Genomic DNA, 16,302 nt, shown 5'->3' on the forward strand with positions numbered 1-16,302 from the left:
CTTCATTCCTTTACCTTACTCTACGATATGATAATTTAACCCTCACTCTGCTACGTATAATGCTACTCACATACGATAGTACTAGGCATTTACTCCTATAACAACGTACAGGTAAACATAGAACCGCCATTTGGGTATCAAAGGTTTAATATAAGATTACTTCTTTGTTTCCTTTCTGAAATTATTTTTGATGATGCAATATTGAAAATGCACTTTAATAAGGTATTAACTAATTTTACCTAACAACATTTTAAAATAAGATTTCAAAAGACAAACATCTTCTAAAAAGGGACCATATTTCCAATCTAAACAAAACATTGTGCCATAGTATGATGCATAATCTTTCCCTTAATGTAGTTTCCCGTTTCCATACTTAATACAGTACTAAATAATTATAGGTAGGTTCGTTTATGATATTTTAACCAAAAAACATATATACAAAATAAATATGGTTGGTATAATACACGAGTACAGACAATTCCATGCCTGAGAAATATTCAATAATTTAATGGAACTTTAATAGAATTTTGAATATTAATTACGTTTATTTAATGTCATGATTATATCGGTATTTAACCAACTACTCACAAGATTGTGTTCACAATGCCTGCCATAAGCCATCCGCAATGTAGTTATAATCGAACAATGATATAATTAATATTATTTTAATTAGCGTTAATAACATTTTTTATTTTCACACGTTAAAATTATCCTCACCAACAAGGTTCTTCAGGCTTGGTACAACTATTGATTGATGAAGCAATAAATAAACAGAATCGATCTATAATGCGCTGATTTCCGTTTTTGCGCGGGTATGCGTATTCTGGTTCGAATGAATTATTTATAATGCAATAGTTGAGATTTTCTTGTTGCGTCGAATAATAAAATATATAATACGTAGGTCTGAGAATATAAATTCCTGTTAAAAACCCTATCAAGATGAAGGCCACTTTGTAAATCTGCTGTAACTTATAATTAAGTCATCATAAATAATCGCTTTTAACAGTAATGTTTTGTTTGTTTTTTTATATAAAATATGGTATTTGTGAAATTGCAACAGGTTTCTAACATTCCATAGAATAATATATTGCACTATGAGTTAAATTATTTTGTTTGCAAATGGGAAGACATGCCAATTTAATAACTGTTAAAGAGTTTCTGAAACTTTAGGTCTCATAGCACGTAAACGGTTAAGTATATCTAAAATAACACCAAGAATAAAAATTCTTAGAATGGCTTGTTAAATCTAAGTCCGTCAAAAAAATTGAGTTTTTAAAGTTGACCGCCATATTGGAAATTGGTAACCGAATTAATTTCAAAATGCAAACTACGTATTTGTAATAAGCGTAATGTTCCCAATGTAAAGTTTGCTGTAATACTTTCTGCGATCTCAACGGTGGCCACCTTAAGTTAGAAAAAAGAATGGGTATATACCAGTTATTATCGTGGAACAAAACATGAAAAGAGGTTTTAGAATTTTACGCCTAATCACAATAATGTTTGTTCTTAAGTGATTTTCAACATGTCGTCAAATTATCTGATAGCGGTCATACAAAACTAATAGTATTATTCCCCAATATTGAGAAAACAATTGCGAAGCAACTGCCGTAATTTTCAGTAGATTCAAAATAAATTTGGCAATTAAACAGTATTTGCAAATAGCTTAGGTAAGTTTATAACGAGTCAAACGTGTCTTGATGGCAGCTACGTTTTATCAAAAATATTATTTAGATATTTATCAATAAAGACTAAAACTGACATGTTCATTTTTTTAGTATTTGGAAATTTAAAACAATTTTTATTTTTACACATTTTCGGATGTTTCTTGAGGTTTCAAGATAACGTTCGTTTGAATGGATTTTTACCTGAAAGTCCAGCAAGTGGCACCTCCCTAAAACGCAGCCTCTACCATGCTTCCTCACCAGTCTTAAGAACTATCTGTGGATATCTTCAAGCATATTAATTAAAAGCTATGGCGGTACAGCAGACATAAAATATCCATGTGAAATTCATAACCAACTGTATATAAACACATCTAATTTTTAAGAGTCTGCAATACTGTTGTGGGACCTGATACAGTTAATTAAATACGTTTGGAATCGTGACTTTAAAACACGGGTCGGTGCGTCTACACATAACGAAAGACGACGCGACATAACCGCTAGCCGGCAGCTAGAGGGGAAACACGAAGCGGGCAGGAGTGGGAGAGACTGCCTACCGATACCCCGGTAGCCTCGTCGTGCTCTACCAGACAGAGGCGTTGAATAGTGCGCAGACCTATCACAACATCCTAATTGTACCTTTATTTTACAACTTTTTACCAGACCGTTTGTAGTTTCACACTTATAACATTTCAATCAACGCATGAATGAATCCAATTGTTTTATAACAATTAATGTTATTATTTTGTGAAAGGGATACCCCCTCTCTTGGAATCCAATGTCCAAACTAAACATTGTCATAAAACAGAGAAGCAACTCATAAAAACACAAATGTGAAGAACCTCATTTGTTAAAATGGATAAGCAATACGCAGAAAATACATTGATTATTCATAATTTACTTTTTGATAGGCTAAATATAAGTCAAATCTCTTACATATGGATGTAGCTGTAATGGTAGGATAAATTCTTGCCGGAATGGCTATTTTTAAACCGCAATTACTTAGAACACTATTATACTTCTTTTCGCATTATTCGCTGTTTTCTTAATTGCATTTCTGTAAGATAGAATTGTAGTTGTTAGTCTTGCAGAGAGAACTCCAGTCAGAGAAACTTCAGAGAAACTATAGTCTATAGTTTTATTTTAAATGTTGATGTTTCTCTGTGAAATGCCAAAATTATTGTTGCCCAAAGATGAAAAATGTGTTTTTTTCACTCACTTCTTTTGCATGTGACATTTTTTTGCTCAAAGTAAAACTACTTAACTTATGGGTACTGTTTTATTCAATTTATCAGGTCAAAAACCATAAATAACTATTGAATTCGCTCCTGAATCTACCCTACCTGTTACAAACAGCCTTAATTTGAAAACTTTACACCTGATCTGTAGCTAACTTGAATCGAAATTAAACTTTCTGAACTGTACATGCACAACTGTAGATAAACTTATAGTTAATTAAATTATGTAAATATATTTGTAATAGGTCAAAAATGAGCCTACAATAAGGCAGATTCGAAACTTACATGACAATCAGCAAGAGAGGTAGAGCGCACTCTTAATTATCAACGTTAGTGTTGAACCACTCCGCTATACGTCAAACAGTTCTCGAGATAACGTGCTAACCGGACATACTACTATACTTCTGATTTAATTGACCGAGTCAGAAGTCCCAACTGCAGACTGTGTCTTACTATTCAATAGAGAAAGCTTAATGCCAACTCTCTCACGTTTATAGCAAGTCACGTTTATTCTTCGCCTTGTCACGATTTAAACTACATTAAATACCAAATATATAAAAATACAATCATCCATACAGTTTAAGCGATACTTTTTAGGCATGATTTTAAAAGTTTTTAGTTTTTTAATAATGTAAATGGTGTTTAGTTGTTCAAATGTACATACTCATCTGGTTTATAACAAATAGGAACAGATCCTGACAATAGGAACAGAAGCTCTAGAGATTCTAAATATTCCTAAAGTGTTTTCAGACGTTTGAAGCCTTTTTTTGAATTGTACTAAAACAAATAAATTAATCCATGTTTACTACTTAGATAAGATTGGTAGGTCAATTAACAGCAAAATTCAGTTATGTTTTATCCGGACCAAACACGTAATATACCTAATGTGCTCTCTTGTTTTGGGCAATTGCTTAAGCGTCGTAGTGTTTTGTTTTGTTATGAGTTCTCGAAGTTTGATTTAATTTTATTTCCCTAATTTTAAACCAGATAATGTTATTTTATTCACTTTTTATTCCAGAAAACAATCGTAATATAGATAGAAATAATAAGTATAAATCCAATACTGCAAATTAAATATCTGAATCATGAATCAGTATATAATTACTTTGCGCAGTTAACTATCAGTGTAATACACAAAACCGATATTAAACTTATGTGTACAGTAAGTTTATTTATTTTCTAATTTAAGCATATTTATTTGATGAATAATAGTTTGTTATTTTAACTGGTCCCTCGTAATTCATATCTACATTGTTCTCATGGTCCAGATTGAAACAAACGTTAAACCAGGTCTCAGGTTGCCCATGTTGAGGAATTTGTATGTGATATCTTTTCCTTGCATACATTTGTGTTGCAGTTTTTGGAGGTTTTACGGTAATGTTTTTTGGAATCTCGGTATTCGCATTCGTTCTTTTGTGATCTTGGGTGGGTTCATTGTCAGCCGGGCGTCTGCCGTCTGCTGCTGACTTTCCTGGTTTTGTTTTTCCAGAGAAATCTTTTGGTTTATTATAATATTCTTCATCAAAATCTTCTAATTCATCCTTATTTTTTCTTCCTTTCTTCCGTTTTGATTCGGGAGTTTGATCTGAAATTCCAGTTCCATATCCATCTTTACCCCTTAGATCTTTTCCATCAACTTTACTAAGCTTTTGTGGATCTTTGTTCTTTTCTTTGGTGCTTGACATTTCTTTCGTTTCATCGAAAACCATTCTGTTAGGATCAGATTTACCATCTTTTCTGTTTTCACCTTTTCCATCCATTACTTTTCTAAATTTGTCAGGATCGTAGTCCTTCTTCCTCGTGTTTTGCATTCCTTTACTTCGATCTAATAGCATTCTGTCAGGATCAGACTTACCATCTTTTCCTTTTCCACTTTTTCCATCCATTACTTTACCAAATTTATCTGGATCTTTGTCCTTCTCCCTTACATTTTGCACCCCTGTACTTCGATCTATAATCATTCTGTTAGGATCAGACTTATCGTAGTCTTTACGTGACCGCGTTGTCTCTTTCCTTCCCAAACCATCTTCTTCTAGCTCCTTATGTACTCTCTTTGTACTTTTCAACTCATTTTCATCGTTCTCGTCCTCATGCGTGTCTACCATAACAATAACTTGTACTGGAGAAACAGGATGTGTGTTGGTTTTATTCTGCTCAGCTGCAAATGGGGAATTCTGATTTAAAGCTACATGATCTGATACTTGCATCACAATAGTGTCATTGATTTGAAAATGTATCCCATCTCTACTATGGATATCATCGTTGTCCAAAAGAGCCGGAGCTCCAGCGTTATCCTCATTTTGGTTATCATTTCCTTCGTTATACTCAAGGTTGTCTGATTTGGCCATTTCTGTTTCGATGGCTTTGTTTTCACTTCTCAATTGATTGAAACTAAATGCCGACTCGATATTTCCTGCTATAACTAGCAGACTTCCTTCATCGCCTTTCTCTGAAGGTATTCTTCTTGAGGTATACGGCAGATCGTCAGGTGTCAAACTTTTTCTAAAAATAGTCAAGTTCTTCTTGATGTATGCCTCTAGTGGTTCTTGCTCCTCCTCCGGGCTCTCGGGCTGGTAGGAAGTGTTGACGATGGTAGTATTCCTTGATCGCAGTGTCGAGTGGTGGGGAGGTGGCGATAGCTCAGGCAGATCCTCACGTAGCTCTACTAAGTAAGAGCTGTCCTCTTGTGGCTGAGAGCTATAGCGCAATACATTTCTTTGTGGCTGTCTCAGCGGAGTGATCTCATCATAGTCGTAAATATTGTTTTCCATTTGTGTGTATTGCAGCTCCTCAGCTAATATCTGTCATTTTGTCTGATAATAAAGGTAAATGAGCTATTTTCTCTCGAGATTTGGAACTCAGGTCTCCAGCCACCTACAAAACACATACCAGTCTTAGTTTCATGATATATTTTTTTGTGTTTGCTGTAGAAATCAATCTCCAAGTATAATTTAATTTCCAACAAGACTGAACAATTATACAACCAATATTCCTTGATGAACATTCAAATTACATTAATTATGTTTTGTAGTGCATAAAATTGTGTCTTCTGAGAGTTTTAAGGATTGCTATTTACTAATATGTTACAAAGTTATTGTTTCCGTAGATAAGAATGGTAGCTCTCTATTTTCAGTGTCACCCTTTACTTCAAGGAAGTTTACTGTAAGAGTTGAATCTTCACTTCTCAACTTTTTGAATTCCTACGAACTTTATATTCTTGGATCCATTTATCTTTAGCTCTTCCGTGTTAAAGATGTCTTGTACTTCAAATACATTACACATCCAGTAAACAGATGGTCCACTGTCCAATTATTCAAAATTGAATTGAGCTCAATCAATTGCAGAATATTTGGAACAGCACAATAATCCCTCCACAATGCTTCCTGAAATTTTATATTTTCTTCATAGATGACCAAATGAATTACATTATAATTGACATACACTAAAAAAAACACTAAATTATATATAACCGACCTAAAATATTAGTACACCTAATAAGAAATGCAACAAGTTACAACTCAAAAATCCACATGTTCCGGACTAGCATGTTGATAGCGCGTCGTTTACTTTGTAGAAACGTCTGCTCCTTTATTCCTTAACCCTAAAGGTACAAACTTTAATAATTTGGTAAAAATTGGTTCAACTCGGAATTCCATACGTGGTGCTATTGATAGCACATCTCTGGCTTTGCAGAATAAAATGCTCTTTAATTCCTGTTCCTGTAAGGTTTACATTCCAATGCCTTGTTACAAACTATGTATAATCGATTGTGTATGTTGTAATTCAAAAATCCACATTGTGAGACTAGCGAGTGATAGAGCTTTGTCGAGCACGCTTAATGTAATGCGTTATAAACTTCTGTACTTGAAAGGGACAAATTCTAATAATTTGGAGCAAATTAAGTACTAATTATTGTGGAATTTTTAACTTAAAATTATACGGATTCCGGGTTGGTGGCATGGACTTCACAATCGTTTGGTAGGTAAACGTGAATCATTTCGAAATATACCCACGCGAGGCCCGATGGCACAGAGCGCATTAATTATCGATATCGATGATATTTTTTTGTAAATAAAATGTTCATTCACACATGCGATTAATTTTTATCCACTGTAGAAAATTAACTAAAATGTATAAAATCATTTTCTTCAAATCTCTTTGACCCAAACACTATTTTCTTTTACGATGATACACGTTACATTGGTTCGTTGGTTGGTAGACAATACAACTAAAAATAAACGCTTAAAATACTATACAATAAATATCTTACCACATGCAGTATGGTGTCTGAGGTGTGTGGAAGCTTCTGCCGGGCTGATCTACGATGTTACTCAGCTTGCCTAAAATATAATGACAATCATATAACACATTATACAACATAAGCACTAGGTAATTTTCGTTGGTTTGTAACGTAAAAGTTAATGCAACACTCAACAGAAGTATAGTTTATAATGTCAAACTTGTCCAATCTTGTCCAGTCATCAAAATTTGAACTCATTTGCCATTTTAACCAGTTTTGAAATTCCTGTACTTCAAGGAAATGTCTAAATGTTGTAAATAACATATGAGTTCATAGTTACACTATTTTTAACCAAGCTTATTCACATAATATTTTTAAATGTACTCTGAATGACACGTTTGCTTTTCTTCTAGATAAATAATTTAAACAACACAGGAAGTTAACTTTCGTGTGCCAAGACAGTGTGATCATTCGTTATAGATTTTTAATCTCTACGAGAAATTGAATATGTGAAGTCGTCAGTCGAACTTTTATATGAATTCAATCATATATTATCAATATTATATCTTATAAAGTATTATATAAAACAACCATTACCTTACTTTACATCCGTTTAGGTTAGGCAAATACTCATTCGGCAGAAGCTGGAAGCGTGTACGTGTGTGTTGTGAGTTGTGTGGATGGTTAAATGTTTTTGTTTACAAAACATAATATTGTTTGTTAGTAACATATGTTTACGAGATAGTCACTGTTTTGGCACAACAGGATACAAGTGTGGCAAGCATTTATTGTAGAGAATAGTAAGTCATAGTGCGCTAGGGACAATCTACTGTAGATCGTATGTCACGGCAATCCAAACCTGGTTGAGTTCAGGGAGTAATTGTGAAACTAATTTTTGTATAGCAGGCGTTTGTTAAATAGACTGTACTTTAATAATGCTAAACACTATCCTAAAAATCAATCTGTGTTATTTAAGTTTATTCTACGGAGATTTTTAGACGTACTCGTACAGCTTAATTCAAGATTTAATAAAGTTGTTATGTTTTCTAATTATTATGTTCAGTATGTTTGAAGCCCAACAGGCATATTAAAATATTAATAAGCTAGCGAAGAACACCCCTTTGTTCAAAGTGTTAAGAACAGTAGCCTTACATCGTCACTACGAGATGGGAAAGCTAAACACTGCCGATTCCCTTATGCAAATGAAATGCAGGGAAGTTCAATCGATCCCTTCTCAAGATTCATGTTAGATAATGATAACTCATAACCTACATCCTCTCTCACTTCCAACCAAACACAGTAGAGATCATGATCTCCTAAGACATATTCAACAACTATCATAATTACGTCATCAGCTCTCTTAAGCTAGCTAATTTAGAAGCGTAGAGTAATGATATTATGGTACTTAGTATAATAATAATAATGTATATTAGTGTACCATCCCTCTACTCCAGAAGCTCTCTTCGTTTGATAAATATATAAAAGGAGTTCAATACTTAGATATCAGTTATCATAATAAACCATTCTTTAGACACAAAATCGGTCATTTTTGGTTGTTTAATTTTGCTTACAACTTTCCGTTGTTCCAGAGGCGGTTAAATCCTGTTAAATTCAGCATGTCTCCAGACCACAGGTTTCTTCTGCTCGTGCACAATGCTCAAAAGGTAGGCCAAACAAGATTCTTTTATAACAACTTTGTTCCTTATTTTAACATATAAGAACTAGACCTCCATCCTCAATAACAATTTATAATCATATCTTTTGACCTGTCATACAGTGATATAAAATACAAGTTTTCTCTTGTATATGTACTGTACTGGTATAAAGATAATGATTTTTGTTATTAGATTATTGTTTCTCAGATGCCAAGTTGTCAGAGACGGAAAATTACAAGAAGACCTTATACATTGAAACCTGATTGAAATCTTAGATATGTAAAGTTTAATATTGGAATAGGAAGAGGTGTACACATTTCTTTATCGCAGATCAAAAATGAACTAGAAGTTTTAGAATAAAGTAATTAAATTTACTTTGATTTATTAATTCAAAAAAGGACACTTGTTTATTTTATTTTTCTTAAGATTTATTTATTGTAACTATAAACATAAATAGTTTTAATTTTACTAGATTCCTTAAAAATTACATTATTTGTTATATTTCCAACTAGTAATTCAAAATAATTCCATTTTCTGTTTCATATTGCATAAAGTAGTTAACAAAATTAAGACTTAGTTATCTTAAAAAATATGCTTTCTATATAACCACTGTTCTGGTCTGATATTGGGCGACAAAACCTACAATGAATACAATGAAATGTATACAGTTGCATTACTGTTTTCCAAGTTATAACAACATTATCGTGTGGTTAATAATATTACTTAATACATTTCCCCTACTGATCATGATAATACATGAAATAAGCTCTAAACGTAAAATATTATTATTAACATTAAAAACATTATGATCAACATTACTGAACATTATTTTATTTTTTATATTTAACAAATTGACGACCGTATAAAGTGAAATCTTTAATTCATTGAATCCATTTTTCAATTCTGAGAGGAGAGTTTTCATGAGATATCGACAATGCTATTTAAGTAATTACGGGTGCACCAATAATAGTTCCAATGCCAATGCAAAGTGGTGACAGTTTTAGAGTTCAGTTCACCTGATTGAAGATTCCTCAGTCAAGCGTAGCCGAAGCGATGTATTGACGCGATATGAAATACTCATGAAACCGGTGAGAACTAACACTATGTGAGTTAACATCCAAAACTACTCCTAATCTGTAATAAATAATCCTAATCCATGGTAAAGATAACATCCTCACACGAAATCCACTTCCCTTCCAAATGTACAGAAAGGGGAATTTTAAAATAAATAGTAACTTAACTAATTCAACCTGCATATATTTTGATATTGACTATTCAGGAGAGAGGATAATATTGATACAGTAGTTTCTATGCTTCAAATTAACAGTACTTATTGAAGAAATAAAATTGCAGAGATAGAACATGTAGATGAAAAATCTTGAACCTAGTAACCAGCAACAATGTTCTTTGGCTCCCCCTTACTGTATAATTAGCTAACGAGAACGGTGATGGCGGCAAGAAGACTATGGGCTGAACACCAGAATAAGTTTCTGTCTTCTTTTTTAGTTTTAAAACATATTCTGCAGGTATATCATTTGTTTCTAGAAATATAAACATTGTAAACATCGTCAATACACAAGGTTATTTACAGTTTAGACACTATAAATAGATTTGCACAGTTTTTGTTGTACGTTACTGCTTTAGGAAACGAAAACTTCATAATTTCACAAGAAGAGAGTTATCGAAGAGACAGCGTAAACTTAACTCAGTTTCGCTTGAAGCGATGTCTTTCCACCAGAGGGTACCCACATCAGCTCTCGAAATAATTGTTACTGTTTTCCACTGTCATTACTGTCCATTCACCGGGTCTCCATACCATTCACTCTTCTAAGACTTGCATAATACTGAATGTAATAGGGTAATAATCTGGTTGTTAAGTAAGTCAATGGATGCAACCGAGATCTTGTGACAATAAAAGCTTTAATCACCTTATTAAACGTTGCACTGTAATAAGGTACCTTAATCTCACTATAATTTAAATCAATTACGTCTTGTTACAGCTGTTCCGGTATTCATTTCTCGCCCAATACTCAATCTATGACATCGCCGCCATGTAAGTGTTGTGAAACAACTAAAATATTTTATAGCACACAATTTTTTTTAATGTTGTAGAGTGCAATAAAATATATTAAAACTTAATTTTAAAAACTTCAAAAATATTATTTCTTACAATTTTCAAACGGTAACACAACGCACCGTTCAAATGATTTTTGTATGTCTTTGAAAACCAAAAAGAGTTTTTTAATTTGAACTTTTTCTAGTATTCTCTAAAAGTATTCATGTTAAATTAAAATTATATTTTACAGCTTCCATACATAAATACAATAATAGAATAACATTTTAAGGTAGTTAAATTTTGGCCAATAAAGCCAATTTTCATAGTCAAAATAGAGGTTATTTTAGATAAGTATTGTATTTTTGTTGTACAATTGTATTATTCCAATAAAAAGATTTAATTGAAAATTGAATGTTTTGTCTCACTACGAGCAAACCAATTATTACCATAGTTCAAGAATACACATTTGTTTCATGAAAATCTACTGTTCCTAAAGCTAGAACAATTTCTTGAAACTTATTAGAATAACATTTCTCAATCTGTTTGTATCAGTGCAATTCGATAAGCGGTCTCCAAATTGTGAGGGTAATTTAAAAAAGATAGAGACTCCGAAATTAGATATAATTTGCAAAGGCAAGATTGATGGTTCTCCTCGTGAATTTGTGGTTCACTGCAGGACCAGTATTGTTCCCTTTCAGAGACAAGGGAGGTGGGAGGAATGGATCCCCTCCTCCACAAAATATTCTCTATGGGCCCTGAATATTGTCAGGAAGTGCCGCGAATAATGGATTTTTCAAAGTAAAACAATATTGATTACAATTCATCTCACAATTATTAGACTTTCATTCATAAAAATCACACCACCTTAAATCGGCATACTAAAGTTAATCAATGAAAAACCCTTCATAAAATTCTTAGCGTGGATGGATCTTATTTTACCTAGATAAAGTAACTATACAGTGAATGCGATCCGCTACGATGTAAATTATTTATAACATAACATTACTAACATCAGCTTAAGTATATTTTTAAATTAAAACTTAACTCAAACACGCTGTAAACTTTTACTTTTTTCCAGGCCATGATCCCGGGACCCCCAGTGATTATCTTTCCCGTAACGAAATCCTGGGACCGCCACTGTTGAGAGTTTATCCTCAGTTAATTCTCACTTACAAACCTGTTATTTCATTTACCTTTATATCCATTCTCATTCGTAGAATGTGAGGAAATTATTTGAACTTAAATTGTTGACCTGGACGTTTGCAATACTGTTAACATGCTATCAAAAACGATCAGAAGACAGAAGTGACCGGTAGTGTATCATGGTTGTAGGGATATGTTTCCTCTGACCCCGACCCCTGACGAGGATGGTCACCCCTACTTGCTGCACGCCGCCTGGACACCCAAGGGGCACGCCCTCGTCATGGTCTACAACTACGACATCTACTACCGGCCTAGCCCCCGTGGTCGGCAGGTCTACAGGGTGTCCAAGACCGCTGTCCCGGGTGTTATCAGTAATGGGGTACCTGACTGGCTCTATGAGGGTAAGTACAATAGACTATGAGTGTAAGCTCTCACTACTATTTTAATCTCTGTCAACTACACTAAGTTTATGGCAACATGGTCTATGATATAGTATACTGAACTTTTCTGTACATTATCAAAAGTCTATTAGAAACTAACATAAAAAAAATAATTGTATTTTCATGGGAATTGTTTTTCTAATTCTTCACTTTCAAAATGTAGTAATACCATAGATGTTTTTATTTTTCTCTTCAAGAAATAGATTTTATTCCTTAAAATTAATTAATAATAATTATTTTGATACCATTAAGATACCAACTACTTACGGTAAGATCAATTTGAACATTAAGGATGAATTTATTGTGTGCAATGTATAAGTAAAGTGTGGCTTTATATCAACACATATAGTATGTAGGATGGTCCAAAATAAGAAGAAAGAGAAAGAGGGACTACAGTTTTCTATGGATTTCAAACCACATGATGGGTGGTCTTCTATAAACTAATAACAATAACTACGTACCTTCCCCAAACAGTTAAAACTGTACTTATACACTACTATAGTTTCAACTTTGAGTTGTCCTGTCTTCTGCCGGCCGTGATGTTCTATTACGTTTAATATTCTCGTGTGATGGGCATATTTATTTATTCGTTGAATTGTACTGTGTTCGTGCATTTTAAACAATGACCACTCCAGATGGATAATCCTCGCTTTTATTATTTATTGACACTGACACCACAAGATTTAAAAGTCGAAATAATAATATATTTATTATTACATACGGAAATTAATTTCTATAAATTGTTGGTATCGAAAGCGAAACACACTATCCTAAATTACCAAACTCAGACGAAGTAATCTTTTCAATTATGATAGTTACTTTTTTCAATTCCTTCCAATTTGAACTTCGTTATTTTATTTGTATTTTTCTATTGAAGAAAAGCTAGTCCGAATGTTTGCATTGGCCTCCCATTACTGAGCACTTTACATCATACATTGATGTCTTCTTGGTTACAAAACAACAGGGTATGCATATAACTTGTTATTTTAAGGTTAGCATTGTCCATCTTTGACTGTTGACGCACAAACCTTTAATACTTTTTTAATAGTCAATTAATAAAAAGTAAAATAACAGTACATGTTCAAGTGTTATTATATTGCTGAACGTTAGCAAATGTCAACTCCATAGTCATTTTGTTTTCAAAAGCCCAAAATATTAGTACAGTACTAGTTTCTACAAAAACAGGACAACATTTTTAAAATTAGATTGTTTAAATTTAGATCTTTATGATTGATTTTCATAATAAGTTCAGTATATACTGCAGCAACAATGTTACTTTTGATCAAACTAATATTTGGCTCAAAAACTATTATAAAATCAGTATTAATATTTTATTATCTACAAATCTTGACAGTTCAAAAGTATGAAATGTTACCTCGTCACGGATTTTTATATATGTTTATATTATTTAACATTTTGAGTTCGTTCTTACAGAAATAAAACCGTAATGATAAGTCGTAAATACGAGTATTGTATAATTTTAAATTCATATATTATAATTCTAATAATAGTTTTGAACATTTTAAATTTAAACTTCTTTTACTTGCTACGTTTTTGGGGTCGTATGAAACGTATTTAAATTAGATATTTATAAATTCTAATAAAATTAATAAGGTTTATCTGTTTATAAATCTTAACGTAAATTTGAAATTATTACCATACGTCGTAGACGATCTTAATTTATTGGATATATTTCTTATTTTATAGTTTTAAATAAATCAATTCATTATAACCGAAAATTTTATTGGTTTGTTTTATTCAAATTTATAAAAAACCTATTTTCATGTTGAGGAGTAATTTTATATTATTCCGACAATAGACGCTTTCATAACAAAATAATCCAATGATCCATCCCATCTGAATTTCTTAACATCATGAATTAAAATAGGGTATTAAAATGCGTGGCTCACAACATATATAATTTTTGAATTTACTTGAGTTCGTTAATCTTTTTCTAATGTCTTAAAGACAGGGGAAAAGTTGTTGATATGTTTTGCCAGTGAATTGTTTAACTAATAGTGAAAAGAGACCAAGCTTTGTCTGATGGTCCCAGTTGTTTGTCCAAGGGTTAATGAACACCTCGAGAGCAGAGAAGATCTCTTCAACCCTCTTGACATCTCATCTCACCTCTCCTCCCTCTTGCCTCTTGCCTCTTGCCTCTTGCCCTCCTTGTGTGTCTTTGATTCCCTGCATGGCACTGCAATTGTTTTATTTAAACTTTAAAACAAAAATATCCATATAATATTTTTTTAATATTACACTTACAGATAGATGGATAAATTACACATTAAGATAGTTATAACTTTTACTTATACAATAAACTGCAAAATTAAAGCCGTATTAATTTATTGGCTAAGCTTTTTGGCGAATTCTATCACTCGTGGGGTTGTAGGAATTTCTGTCAGTCTGTCGTCCGAACGATATCTCGAAAATGAACAGACCTATAGATTTGAAATTGAAATTGATCATTAAGCTTCATTTCTATTTGAAAAATAGTGATTTCAACGATGGTACATGTCACTCTATAGGATTTGGCTGAATGTTAGCGAATATATTTCAATTGATCTTATGGGTAACCATGGTGGCAACGAGAAAATGCCAGAATAAATAAATTTGTAAACAAATTCAGTATACCCATAGTATGATAGGCATATGACTCACATATAGCCTTGCCATCTCTGCACATACAACATCATGCATGCTATAGTGACTTGTTGTGTAGACTGTTATTTTTTAAACACTGATATGAAACCCAATTTAATGACCAAAACCCTGAATGTATTACGTCACAAGATACGTCGAGAAAGATTTCATATGTACACTTAAATTTTGCATGAAAGTTCATTTCTACAAGAATTAATTCCATGATTAATTTTCATAATTTGTTATATACTTCTTTTGTGTATGATTGTCTTTCGGTATATCTGTCCATAGGACATCTCGAGAATGAAGTGAGCTACAGATTAAAAAATTTGCATTCAACACGTCGTGTGGCGTACTTCTGCCTTGTACTAGCAAATACGTAGCTCGTATATGCGTCAAATGTACTGTAAGCAACAGACAAAACATGATGAACATATTACTTACTACTACTACTTACTTATTACTTATACTCGTGTATTACTTTGTTTCATATTTATTACAACAAGCTTAAGTATTTATATTTTCCAGTAATAGCCATATGATTTGTAGGAAATATGTTCATTGCACTATCTACTAAATAACAAACGTTTAATTCCCTATCACCCTATGTGCCCTTCCTTTATAATCTTCCTTCTTTGAATACTTGCTCGGCAAAGATCTGCAGAATCAAGCATTAATCCACTCAGTCATTGGACGGACTTGACTCATGGTACAGCATTGTCCGAATGCTTCACAACAGCCAGTCTGTTTATCAGCAAATCTACCGTTTGCCGCTTTAATGATACTCCTTAACACTAGTTTACCTACTTTTAGAGATCAAGCTTTTAAAGGTGTTCATTCGACATTCATTTCTGTGACGAAATCTTGAAGATTGTATTTATAAAAGAGGCTCTACCTTCCAATTCGCCTGAGGCTATCCTCAACTCATGCTTAGAATCGCTCAGGAGTCACACGACATGCAAGAGTTGTCATCGTTGGCATTTTGCTTCATTGGCTAATGCTCCAATCATCTTCTATCCACGAGCATCTTTCGCGATCCCTAAGTGGCCCAGGCATTTTCAATTTTATACTATCCGAAGTTACTGACTAGTGTTATAGGCCTTCAAAGGGTTTTCTGATCTGTGTATCCATCGTATCCATACTACACAAAGTATCGTTCTAAGTGGCATTATGAAATTTCTCACTTGATATTAAATTACTCGTGGACAATCAAAGTTGCAAGTCAC

General features: G+C 32.9%; 2 protein-coding genes across 10 annotated transcripts in view; one reads left to right on the forward strand and one right to left on the reverse strand.

Annotated features, from left to right (window-relative positions):
* LOC124360733 (rh5-interacting protein-like) overlaps positions 1 to 7,842 on the reverse strand; it is a 35,733-nt gene extending 27,891 nt beyond the window's left edge. For 2 of the 6 annotated variants that reach the window (XM_046814621.1, XM_046814629.1), the window contains exons 1-2: positions 7,737 to 7,842; positions 7,170 to 7,239 (exon numbers count right to left, since the gene is read on the reverse strand). Coding sequence is in view for 3 of the 6 variants with exons in the window: in XM_046814593.1 (XP_046670549.1) it covers positions 4,084 to 5,670 (1,587 nt within the window). In the remaining 3 variants the exon portion in view is untranslated. Of the gene's footprint in view, positions 1 to 3,890; positions 5,774 to 7,169; positions 7,240 to 7,736 lie in introns of those variants that run through there. The other 4 variants (XM_046814611.1, XM_046814593.1, XM_046814601.1 and 1 more) reach the window with 4 other exon arrangements.
* LOC124360715 (inactive dipeptidyl peptidase 10-like) overlaps positions 1 to 16,302 on the forward strand; it is a 247,872-nt gene that overhangs the window by 203,729 nt on the left and 27,841 nt on the right. For all 4 annotated transcript variants that reach the window (XM_046814555.1, XM_046814572.1, XM_046814563.1 and 1 more), the window contains 3 exons: positions 8,729 to 8,803; positions 10,795 to 10,847; positions 12,183 to 12,394. In XM_046814555.1, coding sequence (XP_046670511.1) covers positions 8,729 to 8,803; positions 10,795 to 10,847; positions 12,183 to 12,394 — 340 coding nt within the window. The remainder of the gene's footprint in view (positions 1 to 8,728; positions 8,804 to 10,794; positions 10,848 to 12,182; positions 12,395 to 16,302) is intronic.

This window comes from Homalodisca vitripennis, chromosome 1, assembly GCF_021130785.1.
Source record: "Homalodisca vitripennis isolate AUS2020 chromosome 1, UT_GWSS_2.1, whole genome shotgun sequence".
NCBI lineage: Eukaryota > Metazoa > Arthropoda > Insecta > Hemiptera > Cicadellidae > Homalodisca > Homalodisca vitripennis.